The 27,432-nt window shown below is 40.3% G+C and overlaps 1 protein-coding gene across 1 annotated transcript in view; it reads left to right on the top strand.

Moving 5' to 3' along the window:
• LOC124787650 (sideroflexin-1) overlaps positions 1-23,022 on the top strand; it is a 124,832-nt gene extending 101,810 nt beyond the window's left edge. Inside the window, exons 7-9 of the mRNA XM_047254448.1 lie at positions 414-541; positions 17,388-17,572; positions 22,759-23,022. Of these exons, the coding sequence (XP_047110404.1) occupies positions 414-541; positions 17,388-17,572; positions 22,759-22,818 (373 nt within the window). The 3' untranslated portion in view covers positions 22,819-23,022. The remainder of the gene's footprint in view (positions 1-413; positions 542-17,387; positions 17,573-22,758) is intronic.
• The last annotated feature ends 4,410 nt before the right edge of the window (positions 23,023-27,432 follow it).

The raw sequence follows: 27,432 nt of genomic DNA, 5'->3' as shown, positions 1-27,432 counted from the left end.
CAATAGTTGCCAAGGTAATAGAGGAATGGAAGTATATTTTTTGTAAAGTAAAGAGATATTATGCAATTGTAGTATGACATTTGAATGGCTGTGTTGCAAGGACACTAGCTATCTTATTTTTACAACATACAATTCATTGTTAGTTTTTCTCCATATCTAAATAGTCATTACATGAACATGAAAGTACATAAAAAATATCAGTTCTCATAATGGTGTGGTGCTTCTAGCTGTTTAACCAAGTTTATGTACAATATTTAGATTACCAGTCCAACACAACTCATTTGAACATTTGAAAGAACACCAGCGATCAGTCATGCTGAAAAGACCTGAGAGACTAAGAATTCATATATGTTAGTGTCTTGTTTCTCGCTGAAATGAAAAAGCAGCACAAAATTGTAATCTTTGTGTTTCAGGGAACTTAGAGAAGGTGTTCCTGTCGCAGACCAGGATGGTAAACGAATTGGTAATTCAAAGGTTGCAGCACAGTATGGCATTGCTGCTGTAACCTTTAGTAGAATTGCAATGGCCACACCAGGAATGGGTGAGTTCAGTACTGCAAGATTACAAATCTTGACCCATTCAGTATTTCAAAACATTCATTTTTTGGAAGAAAAAGCAAACATAAAATAAGAAAGAATAAGAGAAAAACTATAGATAGTGGAGAAAGGGATATGCCATTCCAGAATCTGAAGAAAGAAAATTATCTAGGTGGGAGGTAGAAGTAACCATGGAGTTAAGAGTTGATATGGAAATTCCAGTTTTTGCTTCTTGACCTTTTTTGTTGATTGTGTAATTTAATTTGTATTTGCTCATTAATGGGATTTAGAACTATGTGAAAGCTTCACTTTTGTGTACTGTAATGATGTAAAATTGTTGTGTGAGAAAGTAGTACAAAATATTAAAAGAAGAAAATTTTAGTGGATGTGATTTTCTGTTCAGGTGAGACCACTAATGAAACTTACGGATAGAATTTCTGTTATTAAACTTTGTAATAGGTTTTTTTTGCTGCATTCTGATTTGTTAACAGTTTACAACTAATGAAGAAATTCACCACTAATTTCAAAAACTAAATTGGGATTTTACAGTACATACAGAAAAATTATTATACTCTGAAATACCACTCTGAGATCTGACACTGTAAAGTAAATTTATATGCCATCACTACACCATTATGACAATAGAGCACTATGGATATTCATCACTGGAAGTGAGAAGTCACCTAAGTTTTTTATTTATTTATTTTTCCATATCCATACTTGAGAGTAGTGTATTACAGTGTAAATTTTACGTGGTATCAATAACTGCATAATCATCCATATTAAACTGTAGGTTCTCCTATAACTGACTGGGTAAGTCAGTTTAAAGGTCAGACAAATGGGAGGGCAATATTATCTTCAATACAGCCAAGCATAATAAAGCACTACAATTTTAAAGTCAACATTAGGTTGAGGGGGTAGGCTTAGTTAAACATACATGGTGGGGACTGAACCTGGTTTTTAAAATTATTTTGGCAGTGTGCATAAACAGTGACTCAAGTGTACTGTCTGACTATTAAGTAACTGATTTGGAAGGCTCTTCTGATGTCATTTGATTTCTCGTATTTCAATACCAGTGTTTTTCTTCCCTCTGCATGGAGGATATTGCGAAAAGACAAGCAACATCTGTGTGCAAGATAACATGCAAATTACTTTATTTGTACTATGTAGGATAACCTGCATAAGCATTTTACACTAAATTGAAGAAAAATTGTAGATGCTAAAAGTTACAGGAAGCTGCTACCACCTTTTTGTAGTATTGTTTAGAAACTAGACAAAAATGCGCCACTTATGCAAAATTATAGAAGGGTGAGTACTTGTGGGACCTGAAACACTAGCTGTCAGATATCAGAAGGATCACTATGAACAATTATTCAGAGACCAAACTGAATTTACTTTAGTCACTGTTTTGTGATATTTCCAGAATGATAAAACGAATACCTGGTTGAATTCCCACATCTTTGTTTACCCAGTTTTTTGTCTAAATAAGTTTCATTAATCCACTGTTTTCAAGTTTTGCCATAAGAGGAACGATGTTGGAGAGACCTTAGACTTCACAATCACTGTAGTAATAGTACTTTATTGTCAGTGTAGTAATGTGACAGATGGTATATTTCAACATTATAGTGGAGATAATGAGTCACAGATGGGCCCAATAGAAAGACTGTCAAACAAGTTTTTAGCCAAAAAGGTCTTCATCAGATTTGTTGTCGTCGTCGTTGTTGTTGTCGTCGTCGTCATTTTTGTTGTTGTTGTCATCATCGTCGTTTTTGTTTTTGTCGTCGTCATCGTCATTTTTGTTGTTGCCGTCGTTTTCTTCTTCTTCAGTTCAGACAGGTTTGATGCAGCTCTCCATGCTAATTAATCCTGTGCAAGCCTCATCATCTCTGAGTACGCCATTCCGTCTCCCAAAGCCAAAATACCCTGCGGCATAAGACAGAATGCAGGTCAATTTCGGAGATATCCATCTCCAGAAGCAGTTACCACATAGCCTGTTGGCAAGTTTGTTGCCTGGGATTCCGACGTGTCCTGGGGTCCACACAAAAACCACTGAACGACGGGACTGTTCCAGGGCATAGATAGACTGTAGCCTACATCCTTCTGAATCTGCTTAGTGTATTCATCTCATGGGCATCCCTCTAAGATTGTTATCCCCCAGCTTCCCTCCAGTGCTAAACTGGTGATCCCTTGATGCCACAGAATGTGTACTACCAACTGATTCCTTCTTCTAGTCTGATTGTGCCACAAATTTCTCTTCTCCCCAATTCTTTTCAGTACCTCACCATGAATTACATGAGCTACCCATCTAACCTTCAGCATTCTTCTGTAGTACCACATTTCAAAAGCTTCTATGCTCTTCTTGTCCAAACTGTTAACCATGCATGTTTTACTTCCATACATAGCTCCACTCCATACAAATACTTCCAGAAAGGATTTTCTGACACTTAAATCTCTACTCAATGTTAACAAATTTCTTTTCTTCAGCCCCCCTGCGGGTCCAGGGGTTAGAATGGGCACGAGGTATTCCTGCCTGTCGTAAGAGGTGACTAAAAGGAGTCTCACACGTTTTGGCCTTTATGTGATGGTCCCCTGTAGGGTTTGACTTCCATTTTTCAAAATTTTCCCAAAGCGCAAGACAATTGGGGAAGGCCGCCTTACATGGTGCATAGTGTCATAATGCGCTGAGACCTCTTGCACCCTTCGTCGACATGGACTGCACTTCCACTCATTCTCTAGCTGTTGGGCGAGGTCACCCTCCTGAGTGCATGTTCCTCCATCCTCTTTGCACAGTATTGCATTCTGCGATGCCGACAATAATGGACTTCTTAGCTCGTTTGTGCTTGATATCCAGCATGGTAACCAGTCTGTTGTGGTGAGGCTGCTATGTACCTTGGTGGATGTAGCCCCCTGAACACACAGGGATCGCTCTGCTGATGTCTGTGCAACTAACTCCACACGTATGCCATGGAGTAGATGCCCATCACCCTGAGAGGCATTGGGGCTTCCAGCAATGACTATCTTGCCAGGTGGCCTTTGCTGCGGCTGGGTGGTGCTTGTGGGGAGGGCCCCTGGTCGGAGTAGGTGGCATCAAGGCGGATGATAACGCCATAAAGGGCTGTAAGTGATAAAAGTCTAACTCCAAGGCTAAGAAATATGACCCCAAATCGCTCCCGCTCCCTCCCCCCCTCCCCCCTTGGCCACATCATGGGAGGAATGTTAGGCTAAGGATGGCAGTGAAGCTTATTCACCCCAGTACCTTGTATGTACGAGGGTTGATGGGAAATCTTTCTTCTCAATGAAACAGTTTTTTGTATAGCATTTAGAGGACAAGTTTGTGGAGGTGGAATGTGGTCAGGGTCGATCTTGATCAAAACAGCATCCTCTGCCCTTCACGGGCACTACACGCCTGTGACAAGCTGGGGGATGTTCCTGTTTCCATCACACCCCACAAATATGGTCCAGGGTATCATATTTCTTTAGGACCTACTTCTGCAGTCTGCTGATGAGCTGTGCACCAATTTAGAGCAGTGAGGTTCATCCAGCTTGTCCACAGGGGTCTGAGGGATAATCAGGTTGCCATTGGTGCCTTCATCTTGGCCTTCGAGGGTGACACATTACCCGAGAAGGTCAAGGTCATGGTCTACCACTGTGGCTTAAAGCCATATATCCCTCCCCCAGTGCAGTGCTTTAAGTGCTGGAAGTTTTTCTGCTGTATTTCCAGCGTCACCTGTCCGGGATTGTGGACGTCCTTCACATCCAAATACTCCCTGTGCTCCACCTCCCATCTGTGTCAACTGTGGAGAGCACCATTCGCCTTGCTCACCAGACTGCGGGATTCTCCAGAAAAAAAGAAAAATAATTGAAAACAAGACCCTGGACCAACTGACCTACACTGAGGCTAAGAGAAAATATGAGAGACTACATCATGTGCATATGATGTCAACCTATGCCGCCACTATAACAACGGTTCTACCATTTTCCGTTCTGCCGCATACAGTTGGCTCTTAGAGCTGTCAGACATCACCTGCCCCCTTGATGGTGGGGGGCACTTCACTCCCTGTTGTTCCTGCACAACCTACTTCAGGAGAAACACCTCCCCCCCTCCCCCCCAACCATCGGGGATGTCAGTCCCCACTTCTCACCTTGAGAAGTGTAAGTCTTCTTCGGCTCCTCTTGCCAGGAAGGGATCCCTTGGGTCACTCCCTTCCCAGGCTCCTACCAGTGGCAAAGCTGACTCCTGCTAGTGGCTGAAGCAACCACAGGTAGCTGGTCATAGGGCTTCACGGTCCTCCTCAGTCCCTGAGACTGAATCAGTGAACCCTCTCAGCCGGAAAATCCTAAGGAACAGTGAGAGAAACCTAAAAAGAAAAAGGCCCCAAGAACCAAGGCACTGCAGTGGCACCTACACCACCACTACCTACAAGCTCTGTGTCCGAGGATGAAGTGGAGATTCTGGTGTCTGCTGAGGACCTACATCTCGCGGCGGTTTTTTCCACCACCTGGCTGAACTACAGCAACTGTTAAGCTTTACACCTTCTTTCTGCAGTGCCCTCCAGGAAAAACCTGGTTCCTGGCAATCCGGACACCTGCCCTCTGCAGCTATAAGGAATATTACGGGAACCATAGTGACTATAATAGTGTGTCAGTATGTAGTGAACCTGTGCCCCTTCAAACTCCTTTTGAAGCTGAGGCTATCATGATAAGGACGATGCAGGAAATAACTGTCTGCAATGTATATCGTCCTCCAGATAGTGCAGTGCCCCTGAACGTATTGGCTACACTGATTGATCAATAGAACAAGTCCAGTGACCAGTGTCCTGGTGGAGGCTGGAGTCCCTCCATTGAAGGTCAGGTGTGCACAGCTGCTCGCCAGTTACATTGCACGCTTGTAGTTTTCCTGCACATCTGAATTATTGTCTGCTTTTCCCAACCATGGCAGTTCATCTCCCACATCAGTGGCCCAGTTCAGGGCTTATGATAATTTGTGTTCACGTCCGGTCCCTTCTGTCTGAACTGGAGTCCTTCCTGTTACCATGTCTCCTCGAAGTCCATTCACGTACACATCCATGGTCTACACCTAGGACGTAGATTCTTCCGGACCTTTCGCATGACCGTCAAGACTCTGTTAACCCTGCAGCTCTCCGCTATCATTTCCTCTTGATTCTCAACATGGTGGGGGGCACTTCCACACCATACTGAATTCCAACATCACCGATAGAGGGTGACATGAACTTGTAAGACATTTTCAGCCAGGTGTCCATGTCTGGATACTTTTGATCGCATAGTGTATGTCTGGCCTCTCAACACATACCCCTCCATTGTGGTTGCACCTACGGTACAGCTATCTGTATTACTGAGGCACACAAGCGTCCCCACCATCGGCAAGGTCCATGGTTCATTGTGGGGGGGATTAGACAACTTGTACACATATAATCATGTAAATGCAGCTCTCACCCAAGACTACAGTCTCTGCCTGTTGAGGCCAGAAAATCTGGTTTGGCCTCGCCAGCCAGAGACTGTGTGTGTGTGTGTGTGTGTGTGTGTGTGTGTGTGTGTGTGTTGTCGTCTGAGTCCAAAGAAGACCTTTTTTGGCTGAAAGCGTACTTGTGTGACAGTGTTTTTGTTATGCCTATCTGCAACTCGGCATCTGTGCTATATGGTGAGTCGTAATCTATTCTTTTCACAATATTCTGATTATTCTGCCCTAGATTTTCCATTGTTAGACAATACATATTTAATATTTTAGGTCCTGAGATATAACACACAAATATGTGCTGAATAATCTCATTGTGTATACCATATTTTAAACTATAGTAACTGTTGAAAAGTTTATTGCATAATTGAAAAGTTTAAATTACAGAGTCTAAATTTTTCACTGATTTTAAAGAGGTTTGCAGTATTTTGCTTTTGAATTGATGTATAGTTTCATAAAACAAAATTTTTTTGTATGGTTATTTTTTTAATGAAAAAATGGTATGGGTTGCAGAAAGTTTTCAGAAGCCAGTGTGATACTTTTAAACAAGTGTAGTTAGTAGTGAAGAATATAGATATCATAGTTGGGAATCTTTTATAATACATTTTTCTGCATTGTATAACATATTTTTGAAGCACTGTAATTTAGATAGTGTGACTTTGCACTTCTCACACTGATAGCTTGTATCTTTGTTCCACAGTTTTAGTGTCTGGTATTTGTCTCTCTGAGAGCACACTAATACTGTTTTTGTTTCCTACCAGGTTCTGCCTATTTGTCCAAGAAAATAATTTCCAGTCAATAATATGAGAAGTCCTCTCCACAGATGATTGACGTAAACTGAATTCTTGTTAGGTACTTTCCAGTCCCTTTGTTGTAAAGCATGTAGGACTTTACCAAGAGCATTAGAATGAAGCGGATAGCTAATTTTCTCCACCGCTTCAGTTTTCTGACCAAACATATTGTAGGATAGCTTCCGGTCTGACAAATCAACATTCAGCTTGATTTTGTTGTAGTTCACACACAGGTAGCTTTGACTTCTCCTTGCCCCTCTACCAGTAAAGCTGACCATCTCAGTGGTGTCTCATGTTAATCACATGGTACATTTTGTTCATCCTTCCAACAAAGGGCTAGGATCTTCCCTTTATACTTAAGAATTTACTCACTCCACCAGAGGTTTGGATCATTTATTGCACAGCAAAAGTCCATCTGGCTTTTCCTTCCATTCTCACTAAATCAGTTTTACAACCTTAGAGTTCCAAAACAAGGGTCGGATTGGTGTAAAATGTATCTGTGTACAGTGTGTAGCCCTTTTCAGGTAAATATCTCAACGATGTCTTTGCCATATTGACTGTGTCAGACCTCTTGCTTGCATAGGCAGAGAAATTCCAGTTTTACTCTTGCAGAAAGACAATCTTATACCATCTCAAATAGAGCAGTGCTTAGTAAAGCACTGTTGTGTTCAAATTAACACTCAGGTTGATGACATTGTTGCATGGTTAGTGAAAGCAATTTCAACTCAGTCTTTATCTGAACATATCAAAATTTTGTCTTGAACATAGTGTACATCATCCTCAATGTCAGTATCCTCAAAACCACAAGAATTTGTTTCATGTCTGGGACATAAAATGTTAATGTTTCTTGTCTGAGACTTGTTCAGCCTGACTGATAATTGGCATATTTTCTTGTATCAGTCAGTCATGGGACACTTAAAAATGTTTGAAAAATTACTGTGGCACAGTAAATGATAACCATATAACTGTTATGGCCCATGTGTAGGAGTTTTTAGAGAAGAGAAAATGGTTCTCTTATCAATTTAGCAAAATGTTTGCTTTGTGCTTCCTTATTTACTGAAAGTGTTTGACTAAAGGGAAAATAAGGGAATAATACAAATTCACAATGGTTTGAAATAGTAATCAGTCTTTAATAATAATAGCAGGACACTGTTGAACTACCACCAGTAGGGTCATGGCTGTTAAAACAATTCTGTTCAAAGCAAATATGCACATTAACCTTTCTTTAAGGGCCTCATTGGGCATACTAGCAATAAAACAGTAGTAACACATGAACTGAAATCATGTATTATGTTTTCTGGAGGTCTTGGAAAGTTCCCCGTTTAGTCATCACAAGGGCATAGAGGTGTATGTAGAATAAATGTTTACTGAATTAAAAAGCAATTAGTTTCACTGCGTGGTTTGGGGGCACTCCATGACAAGGTACTGATTAAGAAACAGATAATATTGCTTGCTATGTATCATAGGTTAATGGCACATTGGATCACTGCTGATTGATAACTTGACTAACTACTGGTTATATTTGTAGTAACTGTCTTTGCTCCCAGTTTTGCATAGTTGGTACCATTTTCATACATGATCTTCTTTTCTTTCATACATTTTGTCCCACTCTTAATTTCTTAGAAGTCAGATAATCATTCATTCTTTCAGATTTTAAATCTTCCTTACCCCCCCCCCCCCCCCCCCCCTCTTCCTGCAATTACAGTTTACCCTCAACACACAGTTTTATCTGCTGTATGCTTCTTTTGTGCCTCTTCATCACTTTTGCTCTATTTGTCGCTTTTGTAATTAAGTCTCATTTTATGCACTGAAGTATTTTATGTTATTTTTTAGCTTTATACTTACTTTTAGTTATGACTATGATTCATATCAAATGAAATGTTTGATATATTTTTTAATATGATTATATGTTTGTTTCAGTAGAGTGTATGGTGGGGGGGGGGGGGGGGGCACAGTTATATAACTTGGGAGAACTGTGACATTGAATCTAGATTGTATTTTCTTGTGTAGAAGCATTGTAAATGGAATTGGAAAACATTCTTGCAAATTTATCAGCTAAAAGTGTCTAAAAAGTTGAGCTTTTTATTGTTTTGCATGAACAAGCCTATTTATTTTGCTTTGTGTGTTATGGCAGTTGCTTTTAATTATTGTGGACTTCTTTTGTGTAACAGTAACAAAAACATCAAATAAAATTATTATGATCTCTTTTGCTCATTTTGTTATTTTTGTATGTAAACATATGTTTATTTCAGTTTTTATTAATTTCAGCAGTGTCATCGCTGGCCATAAAAATTTGATTTTGACAAAGTGAGCAGCCCACAGGTTTCTTTTATAGCAATTTTTTTATTCTATCCCACATGTAATGTTTGAACACTAACATTGTTTACTCAGATAACTTTCACTGATATTACACTTCAAGGATGCTATTATTGTGTACATATTTATTGCACTCTCTTAATGTATATGAATTGAATAACTTAATTTTAGTTGCAGTTAGTAGTTTTGAAGGAGTAGTTTCATTTGTTTTTCATTTAAATGAGTGACCATCTCGTTATTTATTTATTTATTTATTATAGAGGATTGGAACTTTAATAGTGGCAACTATTTATTTACAGATGTTTCAAAGTTTCACTGACCTTCAAAGTAGTCACCAGCATTGTGTGTAAACCATTGCCAGTGATGTGGAAGTCATAGGATACTCTTAGCAGTGCCAGCTGTGTTGACAGTTCGAGCAGCGGGGTCTGTTGCCGACGAATTTGTAGCAGTTCTGAAGTGAATGCTGTGAAGTGTTTACTTCAGTTTAGAAATAGAGTTGAACCATGAGGGCTTAAGTCAGATTTGATATAGCACTTAGCAGCACCATCAGTCAAACAAATCAGTAACAGCTTGCACTGTACATGGTTCAGCATTGTCCCGCAAAATGATGGTCAGGTCCTGCAGAAAGTGTCATCACTTCTGTCTCTATGCTGTTCATTTTTGGAACACAACCTACGACCAGCTTAGAGACAGAAGTGATGACACTTTCTGCAGGACCTGACCATCATTTTGCAGGCCAATGCCCAAGGACGTACAGTGAAAGCTGTTACTGATTTGTTTGACTGATGGGGCTGATAAGTACTATACCACCTACTGCACTCCCCTGACGTAAGCCCTTGTGAGTTCAACTCGATTTCTGAACTGAAGGAAACAAAATTTTTCAGGCAATAGACCGCGCAACAAAATTCGTCAGGCAATAGACCGCGTTGTTGGAACTTTGAACACAACAGGCACTGCTAAGAGTACCCTATGAAGTCCACACAGCTAGCAACAGGTTACACACAATGCTGGTGACTACTTTGAAGGTCAGTAAAACTTTGAAACATGTATCTATTTTGTATGAGCTGTAAATAAATAGTTGCCACTGTTAAAGTTCCAACCCTCATATAACAGATGAGTGGGACAGGTAATCAGATACCATTTTACACACAAGCAGCCATCACATAGTTTATATAACAATTAACTGTTAAAGAAGTATGTAGCAATAGCATGCAAGTTGTAAATATGTGTAACATATGCTTGTCTACTGTAAACTGTCTATTATTTGTGTATACTTACATATTATGCACGAATGAGTTTCTTTGGATTTGAATGTATGTCTAATATTGTATGTTAGTGCAGTAAAACTTGTACAATCCCCTTCAAGTAGTATAAAACTGCTGCACATGAAATTTATTTCAGCATTTCTCCTGTTCTCCTTTTAAATGTGAACTGAGAGTAGCAGACTGTCTGCACTTCTTTTTAATAAGCGTTTTGCCTAAAATACATACCTTTTCCAGAATCACAGAATGGCAGAAGTGTTGAATGATGCAAATTACTTATTTTCACTAATTCAGTTTTTAGTTACTCTTGTGCGTTAGCTAGGATGATGAAATTAGAACTGAGACTCGTACAGGTATGGCCTGGTGTGTTTGAATTTTGAATGGAAACATGTGTAGGCTCTTTCTCAGTATTTTCTGCATGCTGGAACGCTTCAAACCAGTCTCAGATGCAATTCTATGGACGGATGACATTGGATTTCGCTGAATAATTCCAGAAACTGTGGCGATATTTTCAGGCGTAACTGCGGTTTGCTTGTGGCCAACATGCCCCACTAGATCATCAGTTACGCTGCCTTTTCGTTGAAATTTTGTGAAGAGCGTATGAATGGTTTTCGCATCAGGTCCTTTTGGAACATTAAATCATGCTTGAAAACTTCGTCTTGTTGCCATAGGACTCTCTTCTAACCTGTGGTACTCTAGCACCAGAAAAATGCATTGTTCAATGGAGTACATGGTTTTAATCTCTTCCTTCGGTATGCTAACCTCCTTTCACGTTTCAATAGTGGAACTGATTGCTCTAACTGATTGCTCTGGGCTTCGGATCACTATTTATACTAGGCATTACGTATGGCGATTACAGCACCATCTGTTAGCAGCTTTTGTAACTATTATTTAAAACTGCTGTATAAACTTCTTACAGCTTTCACAATAAATATACCGTTTACTGCATTCCTCTATCGATCTTTGTTTTCGAGATATTTAATTTTGAAATCAGGGAGCCCTTTTCTGGACACCCTGTAGAATGTTTTCATCTGGCAGTGTTGAACATTGCCATATAAATCTATCCACTTGCAGTTAAGTTTCAGTACAGCACAAATTAATTCCATTCTTTCCTGAAAACTGTGTTTCATTTGCTCCCCTTTCAAGACAGGCCATTGTGATAACATGAACATAAATCATTCTGGGAGTTAGCAAGGAGCATTTGCAGTCCACATACTAATAGGTCCATATAATGTACTCAGCATTCATGAAATGTAGTTTATTGTCATAATTCCTTTCATAGAGAACAGCACTCTAAAAACCCAATCTTCATCAAGCAGAGTCTTTAACCATGTAACCCAACTTGCTACTCCTAGTGCCGTAAGAATGCCCCATCTGGCTTCTATAATGTGCTCATTTTAAATGTTGAGTTATGAGTAGTCATTAATGTCTTGTATCACTTCCGTTACCACAGTCTCATTTGTTGCTGATGATGCACACTCGTCATCTTCCAGATTTATTTCTCCACATGTTGTACTTATCTTAAATCTTTCAATGTACTTCTAAAGGGAAAATTCTCGCTGTCCAGTTTTCATTTCTTCAACAAGCTAACACCCTTCCTCTTGGAATGAAGGATTCTTCCCTTTCAAATAGAGAGGATACTTCTGATAGACATTTAAATTGAAGTTTTGTTTCTTTCATTCATTGGAGGAAGTCAATTTAGAAACTGCAGATAATGTGTGTTCTTTTTTCTCCATTTTCTTAAACTGAGAATTTTCTTTTAGTGTCATTGTTCATGTTATATTTTTAGCCTCTTGTCTCCTTCAAAACATGCTCTTCCCAGTGCTCTCCACTTTGGCATGGTGTTTAGCAAGCTTCTTTTTGAATGTCCTTCAGTTCCTGTGGCAGATTCTCATACCTAATCGTACTTAAATAAAATAGAATCCTTTCGAAATGAATTTAAATTTTGGAAACAAGAAATGTCACACGGAGCACAACTCTAGTGAAAATGTTTTCCAGTATAAAATGTAACTATGTTAAATTTCTCTTGGGCTAACTGTTTCCACATTGCAGGGAATGGAAAAATCACAGATTATTAAAAATATTGTTCTAACTGTATGAAAATAATGTTTACAGTTTAATGAAGTGGGTTAAGAACAAATGTTAAATGTGTGTGCCAAATGTAAGAGTCGTATTAAGGGATCATTTGCCTTCTGTCAGTGTAACATGGTGGAATAGGAGGCTGATGGAGGGTGGAAGCCTGAGGGAAGGTAGGCCACAAGATTGTGATCAAGCTTCCCCTCCTTCATAGATCTGCAAACTGAAGAGGGAGCAGATGATCCCCACTCTATCCTGTCCATTAAGAACACTAGAAGGAATTACAGGGTGTTCCACAAAGTTATACTGCCCTCCACAGTGTACCTTATGAATCACTGGTGACGAAGTGTACAGACATGCCCAGGGATTTTTATTTTCCACAGAGTTCATTAACACTACATGGAATACAGTTAAGAGTTACTAATAATACTGATGAAAGAAATGCATATGGATAGAATCTGTGTAAATCTCAGCACACTTTTCTACATTGCAAGAGGTGAATTTGGTTTTTAGTCATCCTGTACGGCAGCTGTAGAGTTGTTCTGGGAAAGGCAACTTCCCCCATCACAAATGATGCTCCCTTTTCAGACAGCAGACAAACTCTGCTTCCCCAGCATTTCCTGTCCAGTTGTCTTATGTGAGTAGACAAAATAACTTCACTGAGCTCATATTTATGTAGTAGAGTTATTTTCAGTTTATTAAATGAGTTCTTACTTACAGCTGTTAAATGAGCTTTTATGTAAAAATATTGAACATCTGGAATCATGTTATGTGCTGTGGGGGTTGGTGTAATTTTGTGAACACTTTGTGGTTTCTTCTCAAGACATAGTGGGGTGGATAGAGTGGGGAACCACCAGCTCGACTTTGTTTGGAGACCTATGGAGGAGGGAAGTGCCTGACCACAGTTTGGAGGTCTACCTTCCCTCACACTCCTACCCTTCGCCCATCCCACTCCCCACCCTATTGTACCCCCAGAATACAATTAACCCCCTTGATGTGGCTCTATGTCACTTAGATGTGGTACACACATTTAATATTTGTTCTTAACCAACTTCATTTAACAGTAAACATTATACTATTAAAACATTATTTTTAACAATCTGCAACTTTTCCATCCGCTGCAATGCAGAAACTATTAGTGCTAGAGGAGAAAATGAGTAAGACCTTTATGTAGGAAATGTAATGTAGTTAAGTTTTGTACTGGGAACATTTTCACTAGAAGTCGCAGTTTTCAAATTGTTAAAGAAAAACATAAAGTTACTTTTGTACACCCGGCGACTCCAACGCTCGCACAGTATTGGTCTAGATTTTTAGTTTGTTGTTGTGGGCAGTTCCTCTTACCACTGTACAAAAATTTGTGACCAAATGTTTGTTTCCCACATTTGATCTTATATGGAATGAGATAGCGGATTTTGAGTCTGAAGGTCATTTGAAAGGCAATGTTCAGTAGTGCCAAGACCATAGGCATAAGGCATGTTGGTGCATAAGGAGGTGGCATCGACAGTGATGAGTAGAGATCCAGGAGGTAAAAGTGCAGGGATGGTAGAGACTCATTGAAGGAAGTGGTGTTTGTGAAAAAGATCAGAAATTCTTTCAGTAAGAACAAAATAGCCAGCTACAATCAGGTGTCCAGGCTTGTTGGATTTACGGATTTTTGGGGAACATGTAGAAGATGGGCATGTGGGGTGTCATTGGGATAGGGAGGGAAATGGACTCGGGCAGGAGGTTCTGGGGTGGACCTATCAGAACCAGTATGGCCCCATCTTATATCAGCCTTGTCGTGGGCTACGTGGAAAAGGCATTCCTCAAGACCCAGAAGCTGGATCCCCTTTTTTTTCAGTTCAAATTCATTTAGTCTTTTCCGAATCCTAAGCTGTCTTGCTTGATATTGGCTTCCATGTCTCTGAACCTCAGAGTACACAAAAGTAACCAGCTAGCAACAGTACATGCACTTTCTTTGAGAGCTGCCATCCATTCCACATCAAACACTCCGTACCTTACAGTCTGGGCATTCATAGCAAATGTATCTGCCACCACCAAATCCCTCAACACCTATGCCTACCACTTGTCCCACAATTTTTCACTTCTGCAACTACCCTACAGGCCTCATTCACAAAGCATTCTTCTCTCGTCCTCTGAATAATATAGTTCTCACTTGTCACTCAGGCTGCAAATGCTTCAGCACATTCTCCTGCCAAAGCTATGGCTTTCTCAGTTCAAGCCTGGGAATGAGATCCCCTCTCCCTGGTATCCTCCCCACTCAAACCACTGTCACCCTCCTACCCTCGGTAACATCCTAGTCAGACTGCACGACATTCCAAAACCATTATCCCTAACTCATAGTTCCTATCCCTGCAATCATTCCCACTGTAAAACTGTCCCATACAGCTTCCTATTGCCATTTATCCCACCCCCATAACCACAAAAGCCTACAAGATAGAAGGTGAAGTAACTTTTAAAATCACATGTTGTTTATTTATGGTGTCCATTGCACAGAATTTTATAAAGTAGTGAGTAAAACAACTGGACTGACTGAGAGTATGAATGGGCATAGAGGTAGTGTCCACCTCGGAGACACGCAGTACCTAGTTGCTGAATGTACTCTATAGCATGACCCAAGGGACCCGAGTGCCAGATACAGCATAAAGGCTGTTTCGATACTCACACTAATACTAGGTTTCCTGAACTCCAGAGAAGGAAATTTGGTATTGAATACACCTTTGCATCCGGGTATCATCCTCTATTTAACCTCCATTAACATATCCTCAACCCTTTCTCTCTTCATGTCTAGTTCTCAATTGCATTATTAATTTCTCTTCGTCTTCACATATTCTTTTATTCTCATTATCCCTAGGCTAAAACTGGCACAGTGCTTACCAACATACTATCGTAAATCTCCTACTTTCTCTGATGCAACCCCTCCCCCCTTTTTGCATCATTGTCTTATCTCTCTCCTCACTACAGATGAGTCTTTCTCATCCCGTGTGACAAATAAATAACCAAACTGATGGTGCTACTGGCAAACAGTGAGTGTGTCGTGGCAGGTTTAAACATGTTTGTGTCAGTTGGTGCTTCTCCCTTCCTGAGCTTGACTGGCACTGTTATGTCTCTCAGTCTCAATGTAGCAACTGTCAGTTGAAGCCCTTGTGCTAATATCATGAAAGAAAATACAAAGTGTTCATCTGAAGCAATGATTTAATCCAAAGTCTCTTTTGAAACTAGGGAAAACTCCAACAGAAGCTCATGCCATGTTAAAGGAAGTGTATGCAAGTAAATGTTTATCATGAACACAAGTTTTTGAGGGGTTCAAAAAGTTCAAGGAGTGATATAAAATGACCAAACACAATCTGTGCCCTGGACAACACTCAGCATAAAAACAAACAAAACCATTGAGAAAATTTGTAAACTGACCAATGAAAATTGTCTTAAGGCCAGGCATCAATCAACATTATTATGCCGAGGTTCCGACTGCTGTTTTTGAACAAGTGAGGAGACAATCATATTTGTGGAACAAGAAGTCCTGGATGCTTCACAAAGACAATGCACCAGACCATTACACCTTGTGCAAAGGAATTCTTTGCTGATAAGGCACCCCATGTTGGACCATCCAACATATTTGCCTGATCTGGTCCTCTGTGACTCTTTTTTTTTTCCAAAGGTCAAATCAGCACTTAGGGGACAAGGTCTGGCAGTGTGGAAGAGATGAAATCAAAAGAAATGGAGGTTCTTAAGGCTGAGAAAGGGACTTCCAGCACTGTTCTGAGAAATGTAAAATTCATACGGAGCATTGTAGGGATTTCATACAGAGCATTGTAGGGATTGACAAGCAGAATATATATTGAATGTGATTAATTTTGTGAAAATTGTGTTTGTACCACCATACCAATTATTTAATTGTCATACCTCATATGTATTGTTGTGTGTATTTATTGGCACTTCCGGCATTTCTTCTGAAGGAAAGTGCTTGCCATCAATAAGAAATTGTTGTTTCCCATAGTTTTATAGTTTCTCTCAACTGTGGTCCCTTGATATATTTCTCCTCCTACCTGTCGTAACTTCTGTTTTTCAGATTTTCATTCTCTTTCTCTTTTTTGTGATAATCTTTCCACTCATTACAACACATCGTATTTTTGTATTAATTGAAGGGATGCCTGATGATCATTAACACTACTATTGATAAAGAAATTTTGTTATTTTTTTGTGTTCATGTTTTCAGTATTGGCTGCTTGTATATTCAGCAGATATAGAGCACAGCATGTTGGCTTTCACCACCATGTTAGTACTCTCCCTGGCTACACAGTACCTGTATGCCCTCTGAATCATATTTACATTCTGTGGTCTCCTGAACTATTAGCTTTGCTGTGTCCCAGACATAATTCCTGTGACAAGTTAGTGATGTGCAAGCTGGTTGTTGAATAAATTTATTATAATTAGTTTCATTAATATTGTGAAAGCCGTTGTGTTCGGGAGGTCTAAATATCACTTTTATGTAAGTTGACCTGTTGTGTTTGTTCTAGCAAAACTATTGCATGTTAAGGATTGAAAACATTGTAAATAAAATGTCAATATAAATTAGGACTTGTTGCTACTCACCACATAAAGGAGGCACATTTAAATGGCCTGTCTGTCGCCCAGTGCCTCCTGTGTGGCGAGTAGCAGTCTATTCTAATTCACATTGTCGTTATTTTGTTGCATAATACATCAGCTGTACATATTAAATAGTTGCTGTACCTCATAACATTATTTGTATAAAGCATGTTTTTTATGTATACAGTGTCAGTGTTCGAAAATCATCTTTAATAAAGATAACCAATCAGCTGTGTACATTTAGCAGTAGTATGTGAATGCTGTTACCCATTTGAAAGTGACATGTAACTAATTCATGTTCTGTGTGTTAAATTTACATATTGTAACTATTTAAATATTGTTTCAGCAATTACGCCATTTGTAATGGACCGACTTGAGAAACGTGGAGTTTTGCAGCGCTTTCCATGGTCTTCTGCTCCAATACAAACTTTGCTGTGTGGTTTCTTCCTCACATTTGCAACACCCATGTGCTGTGCATTGTTTTCACAGAAAGCCTCAATAGCAACAGCTTCACTTGAACCAGAACTGCAGGTGAACAATCTTGCTTGGAAACCATTTTAACTTCTAGCTATAATGCATTTCAAGATAGAAAAGGTATTGGAAGATTACAAGTTATAAATAAATCTATTTCATATGCACTGGATTGGGCTTTCAGTAAGACCACAGTAATGAGGGTGACCAAGATAATGGCCTTGAAAATGTGCTATAGTCGTAACTCCTTTAAATTCTAAAAACTCAAAATGTCTTAGTTCATAATCATTAATGTAGCTTTGTGTACCAACCCATCAATAATAGTGCCTTCACCTCATTGAAACTCTCATCAAAGTTAAATTATAATATATTAGTTACAATACTATCTAGCCAGATTATATTTTGGCAACAACTAGATTTCTCGTGGAGGCCACATGTGACATTGGGATGGGAGCCATGAGTCCCTTAAAAGACAAGCAGGAGGAGAAAAAGGAGGGGGAGGGGGAGGAGGAGGAGGAAGAAGAAGAAGAAGAAGAAGAAGAAGTATTGCATTTATGCTTTGTATTAATTCCTATTAGTTATTAACTGTAGCTATCTTATTGATATCACATTACCATCTGAATTACCTTCAGCACTCATAGGCAGTTAAATTATAGAACACTGTCTGGTAGTGTGTATCACCCACTTTCATCCTGCTGATGGCAAAAGGTCATCGAGGTTTGTTGGAACTTATTCCAGTGCCTCCTGCCTGGTTAAGCTCACAAGGATGTAGGTCAGTTGACAAAGGGTGGAACACGAGAGGGAGGCAGTTGTCACAAAAGCGCTATACCTTCATGGAATGTTTCTAAAAACATTCAGACACAGCTTGGGAATGATGGAATGGTACATTGTACTGATTATGTTACAGGTAACTAGTATTTTGATACCAAGCTTTAGAGGAACTCGGATATGAGCTGAGACTGCTTTGGGCATAGTTGTTGTGAGGTTCAGCACTATTCATGTCTCTTGCCAAAATGTTAAGTCTCTTGCAGTCTAGTGTACTGCAACTAGAGTTGTTGTTAGGTCCCACTGCAAAGTTAAAATGGAACAAGGCATTTATGAAAGAGAAGGCAAGAGCTATAACCAAAAAATAAATGGAATAGAATATGATGATTTAGAAGGAAATGTTCAAGAATGTCTTGGAGTAAGGAGTATATCAGGGATGTCAGTTGTCACCATTTTTGATCAAACTGCATTTTGAGAAAGGCATCGAGGAATGTAAAGAAGATATTGAAGAGAGAAAATCATGAAGTGCAAATACAAATATGGCATTGGTGGAAACTATAAAAAAGTTAGCAAAAATGAAAAAGATCTTGAAACAAAGTAAAACATAAAAAATAATGCACAGAAGATTATGGTATGCAGCTGCCACACATTGCAAATAGACAGCATAGTTAACAATGAACCACTTGGATAAGTAAATATTTATTTAGGTAGTAAAATCACCTCAGATGGCTAAAGTTCAGGTGACACAAAGAACAAAATTGCATTCACTGCATCTTAGTACAAGAAAAATTTGTTTCTTACATCATCAGCAAGAGATAGGGTAAGATCTTTGTGTGGAGGGTAGTCTCATATGCCTTGGAAATGCGCGCAACATTGATGAGTGGCGACAAGCGACTGGAGGCATTTGAAGAGTGGTGCTGTAGGAGGATGGTAATAATATAGTAGACAGCAAATCTCACAAATAAAGAAATATTGAGAAGAATAGGTGCAAAAAGGATCTAAGCTACCAACTGTAGGAAGGGAGGGGGGGGGGGGGAGAGAGAGAGAGAGAGAGAGAGAGAGAGAGAGAGAGAGAGAGAGAGAGAGAGAGAGAGAGCGAACTCAATAGTTTTCTGATTAATACACACAACAAAAAAGTTTTGCATCAGCCCCGGTTCCCAGAACTCTTGAAGATAGACATTGACTGTGGATATTGTATCACAGACATGGTCCCTTTGACTGTTAAGAGATGTCACTAAACCCACCCAAAGATGTGAATAACCATGCATGAGCAGCACCTATTAGACGGAGGGGGTCTGACAGCCAATCAGTTCCAGTCATTCTGCCAGGAAGGAGGTACACAGCTTATGTTGCCAGTAGTTCAACCATGCCTAGATGGTCAATACCGTGGTTCGATTGCGTCCGCATTGTTACTTTGTGCCAGGAAGGGCTCTCAGCTAGGGAAGTGTCCAGGTGTCTCTGAGAGAATCAAAGCAATGTTATTCAGACATGAAAGAGATACAGAGAGACAGAAACTGTCGATGACATGCCTTGATCAGGGCACCCAAGGGCTACTACTGCAGTGGATGACTGCTACCTACAGATTATGGCTCGGAGGAACCCTGACAGCAATGCCACCATGTTGAATAATGCATTTCGTGCAGCCACAGGACGTCGTGTTATGACTCAAACTGTGCGCAATAGGATGCATAATGCGCAACTTTACTCCAGATGTCCATGGCGAGGTCCATCTTTGCAACCAGGACGCCATGCAGCATGGTACAGATGGGCCCCACAATACCAAATGGACTGCTCAGGACTGACATCATGTTCTCTTCATCGATGGGTATTGCATATTGCCTTCAACCAGACAATTGTGGGACACTGTTCAGCGAGTGCAGCAAGGTGGTGGTTGCCTGCTGTTTTGGGGTGGCATTATGTGGGCCCAACGTACGCTGCTGGTGGTCATGAAAAGTGATGTAACGGCTGTAATATATGTGAATGCCATCCTCCGACCGATCAGCAGCATATTTGGGAGGCATTAGTCTTAATGGATGACAATTCGCGCCCCCATCGTGCACATCTTCCTTTAGGATAATGACATCGTTTGACTAGAGTGGGCAGCATGTTCTCCAAACATGAACCCTATCGAACATGCCGGGTATAGACTGAAAAAGGCTGTTTATGGACGACTTGACCCACCAACCACTCTGAGGGATCAATGTCGAATCGCCGTTGAGGAGTGGGACAATCTGGACCAACAGTGCCTTCCTGAAGCTGTGGATAGTATGCCATGACGAATACAGGCATGCGTCAGTGCAAGAGGACATGCTACGGGGTATTAGAGGTACTAGTGTGTACAGCTATCTGGACCACCACCTCTGATGGTCTCACTGTTTGTGGTACAACATGCAATGTGTGGTTTTCATGTGCAATAAAAAGAGCGGAAATGATGTTCATGTTGATCTCTATTCCAGTTCTCTGTACAGGTTCCAGAACTCTGTGAACCAAGAACTCTCAGAACTGAAGTGATGCAAAACTTTTTTTGATGTGTGTACAGTGGGAAGGAGTGGTTCAATACTCAGTTCTGCATGCTTTGCACTTGCAAAGCTTTTTCATTGGGCTGACCTACTGGTAGAATTTATTAGCTTGCTTTCACTGAGTATTGTCCAAAGGCATAATCTTCCAGGGCAATGAAGTTAAAGCCAAAAAGGTATTTATTCCATAGACTTGTGCAATTATAATATTCTGCCTTTACCAAATATAATTTGACTTGTCCCACATTCTTAAAGACTCTCCTTCATGATGTGATTGATAGAATGTGACATGGGAGTGAATAAATGAATGATTTTTCTGCAACCATTTTGATTTAATTTTGCAGCACCTCTTAATTTCATTTGGAAGTGGATTATCTTGATTTATTACTTACTTTTTCTGAACATTTTTGCAGTTCTTTCCTTTGCTAATCATTTGAAGTATTTGTGCTGTCACACAAGGTTTCTTCACAGTAACTTCCTTGTCTGTACATTTACCTGTCAAATTTCTGTGAATGCTTTGTCTGGGGTGCCCAGTCCTCAACTGAACAGCATATTGTGGTATTCATTGTCACAGTATCCACAGCTTTATAGAACTCCTAATGCACTCATCATTCCTCATTACCTCAGTATCCTACTTCTTCACTCATTGAGCCTTCTTGAAAATTCTCTGGAACTTCCACCTACTCTTTATAATTACTAAATTGTAATCCAGGTCAATATCTGCTCATTTGTATGCCTTACAACCAAATATTTGATTTTGGGATCACAATCTCATCATGGTATAATACACTTGTTGTTGTCCTGTCTCTGCAGGCCTTTTGCAAATATATCTCCTGTTGTGGTTTTTGAACAGTATATTTGCTATTAACTAGCTGTAATGTATAGCAGAACTGTCTCTCTCTTCTCTCATTCCTACTATTGAGCCTTGAGCCCATATTCTGTCTCATCTGTTCCTATTCAATGCACACATTCTCTCTCTCTCTCTCTCTCTCTCTCTCTCTCTCTCTCTCTCTCTCCCCCCCCCCCCCCCTCTCCCTCCCTCCCTCCCTCTCTCCCCCCCCCCCCCTCCCCATCCCTCCCTCCACCTCCTGCTTGTGATGTCAGCACATGAGCACATGTAGTACAATTGTTGTTGATAATGATGATGGTTTGCTCTCTGTCACATATCTGGTCATGGTAACTTACTCTGATTAACCTGTCTTAATCAAACCTGGATTCCTTTCATTGGTTTGTCAGTTATTTCTCATGGTCATTTCCTCTTTTGCAATTCCCTTCCATAGGTCCTAATGGGCAACTAATCTGAAATCGGTTGCCATTGGAGAGATCATCATGACAGTTTTTAAATTACTGATTACATTTCAGGTGGGGTACGCATGTGTCTTCTTTGCAGGGGTCTCCATTGCCTTAGATGTCCTAGTGCCATTGCTGGCTAATCCATCTTTAGGAGCAGTTTCCCACACTCAGAGACAAGAAGGTACTACCAACCTGTATACACTTCTCTGCCTTATTGGTAGAATCTGGGTGACTCCTTATAGTAGAAGTTTTCAGCCACCATTGGTGGTGATTATTCAAAATCTAGGTAATACTCTCTAATACCATTCTCAGAAATGCCACGCATTTTTGAAAAATACTTCCCTGCATAAACATTGTAGTTTAAAAAATAGTTTTCCTTAGAATAATGGCTACAACAAATAAATGGGCTTACTGTGCAATCAGTACACATGAGGATACTGTTGCAAATTCTGTTCCATATAGCCCAGTCTAACTTAATTTGAAGTTTGATACTTCACGTAAGTGAAATGTTAGGATGCTCCACAGAAAAATAATCTGGATTTCGTCGTTGGTTCTTTTTAAGATACACATTTCATTTTCATTTAGTCACTGATAGTCGGGTGTCATATGACTTGAAAAGAAAACAAATATATGCTACCTTATTCTTTTTTTTTCTCTCTCTCTCTTTTACAGGAGAAAATCAAGAAGATGCCTAACCCACCATCCAGAGTTTATTTCAATAAAGGTTTGTAAACAAGGAGACAAAAAATGTAGTTCACCTGGACCATGTAATTTGAATGTATAAGAAGATAGCTGAAATGTATACTAGCCATATCGACAATAACATGGGATGTATTGTGATGCAGTTTACATAACTGATCATGTGAAAATGTCACATGGTATTCATATGTGGTATCCACTTTTGAGAAAAAAAATATATTCTAAGGAAAAATTTTATGTGCATGTTATCAAGAACTTTCCTTGTTCTCCTCCTGTTCCTTTATCTCATTTGTAGAATGTCATCTGTTGTGACCCACAGCAAATAATAAACACTTATCTGGATGTAGTTAGTTTATTCACACACTATACATACATACAAACAAAAAATGGTTTCTCCTATTGAAGAAAACACTACATTACATGTTAATTTATTTAACAGTAGTGGTAAGGCATAGGATTGGTAAGCAGGGTACGTGGGCTGCTTGAGTGGAATGCTGACCCCATTTGAGGATACAAAAGTTTTTCACCACATTAATTAAAACAGAGCACTGGTAACAACACAATGATCAATTAGTATTTGCAAATTGCAGTGCTCTACGCCAGTTATTCAATTGTATAAAAGCAATGAGAATAATTCAAAAAAATTTTAAAAGAAAAACAGCCTTATGGCCCAAACTTTAAATTAATAAAAAAATTATTTTACACAAATATAACCTGAACATAACTACAAATCTGAGCTCACTAGTCAGTTATCTGGCCTTGTGAATATGAAAAATAACAGTTTGTAAAAGCTATTAGGTATCAAAAAAGAATACTCAAATAGCAAAATGTCATAAATATGTGAATAAACTACTATGGAAAACATTCGGTAACATAATGTTATGACAGCCTGAAAGCTCTACACGGCAATCAGCACATTCTCGACGTTTGGCATTCACATTGGCCACGCATCTGAATTCTGTGCTTGAGGGCTCAAGTGACAACAACACGTAGGAGCGCCTGTACACACCAATAATGGCTGATTTGATTTGATTTTGGCAGGGAAGCTAAAACAGCTTTGGTCCAACCCGCCACTGCCCGCACTGAAACTAAGTTTATTGTGCTGTTTCACTCCCTGTATATCTAGTAAAGCCAACCAATACTCTTAAATAGTGCAAGGAGTCCCTTTACCAATTTTTTGTTAGACACAATTTCTTCAGGTCTAGTTGTCCCGAAAATTCTCTCTCTCTTGCTCTCCAATGCCGTGCATTCGGAGATTAGGTGTGATGCGGTTTCTTTACTCTCTTCACAGATCCTACATTTAGGGTCATCTTACGTTATACCCTTTGTGTGTAGGTGTTTTTTGAAATTCCCCTGGCCCATCATCAGTCCAACCATGATTTTAATCTCTTTCCTGTTGAAGCCCAAGATTACAGAGCTTCTTTTAAGACACAGCTTTGGCATCATTACCTTACCATGTTTTTGTTTATAGACCTTGGTCCAGTATTTTGCGTGCTGTCTTCTATGCCATTTCCATAGTTTTAGTCTGATCATAGCCTTGGTGATTGTCAGGACTGGTTCCGGTCCAATGAATGGAGTCTTTGTCCCCATCCTGGCCAATCTGTCGGCTTGTTCATTGCCACAGATCCCTGAGTGGTAAGGGATCCACACTAGGTTTATCCTACTGCTTCCCCCTAGCTTCACCAGAGCCCTGTGACATTCTGCAACAACCTTAGATTTTGTTGCAGGAGTTGCCAATGATTTCAGAGCTGCCTGGCTGGCTGATTAGATGTAGATACTACGGTCCTTGTAGCACCTATGCATATTCTCCTCCACATTGCAGTAATTTCAGCTTGTAATACCGAGGCCAGTTTTCTAGAGAGATGATGCCCTACAGTCTTGGCTGAACCCCGTACACCCCAGCCCCAGTGCCTTGGTCTGATTTCGACCCATCTGTAAACCAGACAGTGTCCGCTGAATGGTGTCGAACTGTTTTTTTCCCCACTGTTCCCTGCTTCCAATTATTATACTGTAAGCCTTGTTGAAGCAGTAGGGAGTTATGTAGTTGGCTGGTATTTCCCCAGCCATTCCTATATTTACCTCACTATTTTAGTGTGTGATTCTGGGTATCCCAATGAGATCCAGTTTTTACCAGTTTCGAGTCTGTATGCACGAGCTGTTGCCTTCATCTTGACCCAGAGTTGTAGTGGAGGCTTGTCCAGCATGGCTTCCCTCAAAGCAGTTGGTGTGCTGCTAATTTCAGCTGATGTGGCTAAGCAGGCCAGTCTGTGAACCTTAGCAAGCTCCTTAGCTGCAGCCTGCTTTTCTACCTTCTTCCACCACACTACGGCCCCGTAGGAGATCCTAGATCTAACCACCGTGGTGTATATCCAGTGCATACCTCTGGGGCTAAGGCCCCAGTTTTTGCCACAAGCCCTTCTGGTACTCATTACAGTGCCTTTTGCCTTGGAGCAGATGCTCTTAATGTGAGGGGTCCATGGTAGTTTCTCATTTAAGGTTAACCCTAGATATTTCACTATGCCCTTCATAGGTAGTGTTTCATCAAAGAGCTTTAGATTCCAACTTGAGTGTTGGATATGCTTCTTCGTGAATGTACCACAAGTCTTCTTAGGATTAACCCATACATCCCCTTTAATGCACCAGTCTTGCACAATGTCCAATGCACCTTGTGCCATATTCCTAACTGTGTCAGTAAATTTGCCAAGTATTACTATGACAAGGTCATCTGCGTATCCTTGGCAAAAGCATTGTCTGGAATTTAGTTCCCCAATGAGTTAATTCACCACTAGATTCCACAATAAAGGGGACAAAACTACTACTTGTGGACAGCCTCTAGTGGTGTTAATACTGTCTTTTCATTCATTATGGTAGCCTCCACCTTGATTCCTCTAAGCATGGCCCTAGTCTGCCTACATATAGTGGTCTCCAGATCATGCACTTCTGCTGCGCTAACCATGGAATTGAAGGTTATATTACTAAAGGTCCCGTCGATGTCCAGGAAGATGCAGAGGGCTATTTCTTGAAAGTGAAGTGCTTCCTCCACCTTCCCAAAGAGTTGGAGAACTAGAACTGTCTCGCATGATTTACCTGGTTGATACGCATGTTGGTTTGAATGTAGAGGAGCCCTAATTAGCCTCCTCTCCCCAACATGTACATTAACCAGTTTTTCCAATGTTTTAAGAATGGAGGAGGTCAGACTGTTTGGTCTCATATCCTTGGCCTTGGTATAATCAATTCTCCCTGGCTTCACTGCCCTCCAGACATTGGGAATTACTGCTGCTGCTAGGCTAACCCATAACCTGCATAGGAGAGCTGGAAAGATTCCATCTGGGCCAGGTGACTTGAACAGTTGGAATGTTCCCACCACCCATTGGATTTTATTGAAGTCTACACACTCCTTGGCAGATTCCCAGTTCTCTCGTAGAGTGCCTGGGAGCCATTGTCTACCAGGGATCGCATTCTGGTATATGTTATCCACCAGAGCATATTGAGGAAAGTGAGTTTTGAGGAGCAGTTCCAGTGCCTGGTGCTGTCTTTGTATATTCCCCATCCTCCTTCCTCAATGTACCTCCTGGATAAGTACTCTAGTGAGGATTTTGTTAAGTCTGGCTTGAGCAGCTGTGCCCTCCACAGAATGCCTTACTGGAGGCCTCTTTTGCTTGTCTAATTGCGAGGTTGTAGTTGACAAGGGCCTCATGATATTTTTCCCATTGTCCTTTACATCTCGCAAGGTTAAACAGCTTGAAACAAAACTTTTAAATTGATTCTTTGTTCATTCATTGCCCTGTTCTCAGTTCAGAACCAACACACTAAACAAACACTTCATGTAACAGTTCTAACACAGAACACACACGACACTCAACTGAACTACAGTGGGAGCAAGTTGTCAACACTGGCTGCTATGCTGGTGCAGCGTTGCAAGCCACCAGGGTTTCCCGATTGACCATTCTGACTTCATTGACTGAAATTTATTGTCAGAGGTTGTATACAGATTAATCCCAGAGAGGTAGCAGACATCTGCATCACATTTGAAAAGTTCAATATTGCATGTGTCCCTTCATGAGCACATTTGTTGCTGGAAGGGGCACACAAAATTCATGGGCGGGTGATCCCAGCATTCCTGTGATGATGGCCAGGACTGAAACTGCTGAAATGATGCTGGATGGAATGTGACACACACTTTGCAGTGTGTGACCATCTTGGCAATGTCCTTTCATGCCATGCCAGTATATGTAAAGGAGTGTTAGCTATTAGACTGTGGTGAAGCCCCAATTTTCTCAACATAGGTGTGTAAAGACGTTTAAAAAAAAAAAAAAAAAGGCTCGTTTAATGACAGCATGGTTGCCCCCTTCAGTCTTTGGCATAAACTGAACCTGTGGCAGAGGGGGAACAAGCTGTTGGTGTATGGTTATTTTGGTCAGAATCCTGCGGCCAGCTGAAACATATTTAATTACAGACACTCTGTAGAAAGTTGCCCTTCCACTCACTACCACTGAGGCTGTCAGTGGTAGGTCTGTGAGCTGCTGTACGTTGGCTAGTAATGTGATAAGACTTGTGGAGAAGACAGTCCTCGTGTACACCGTGACATAATCTCCACATTGACAAGGCATTCCATGGATCAACATTAAATTTTGTATTGAAAGCCAC

The sequence above is a fragment of the Schistocerca piceifrons genome, chromosome 3 (assembly GCF_021461385.2).
Source record: "Schistocerca piceifrons isolate TAMUIC-IGC-003096 chromosome 3, iqSchPice1.1, whole genome shotgun sequence".
NCBI lineage: Eukaryota > Metazoa > Arthropoda > Insecta > Orthoptera > Acrididae > Schistocerca > Schistocerca piceifrons.
This window is presented reverse-complemented; position numbering and strand designations above follow the sequence as displayed.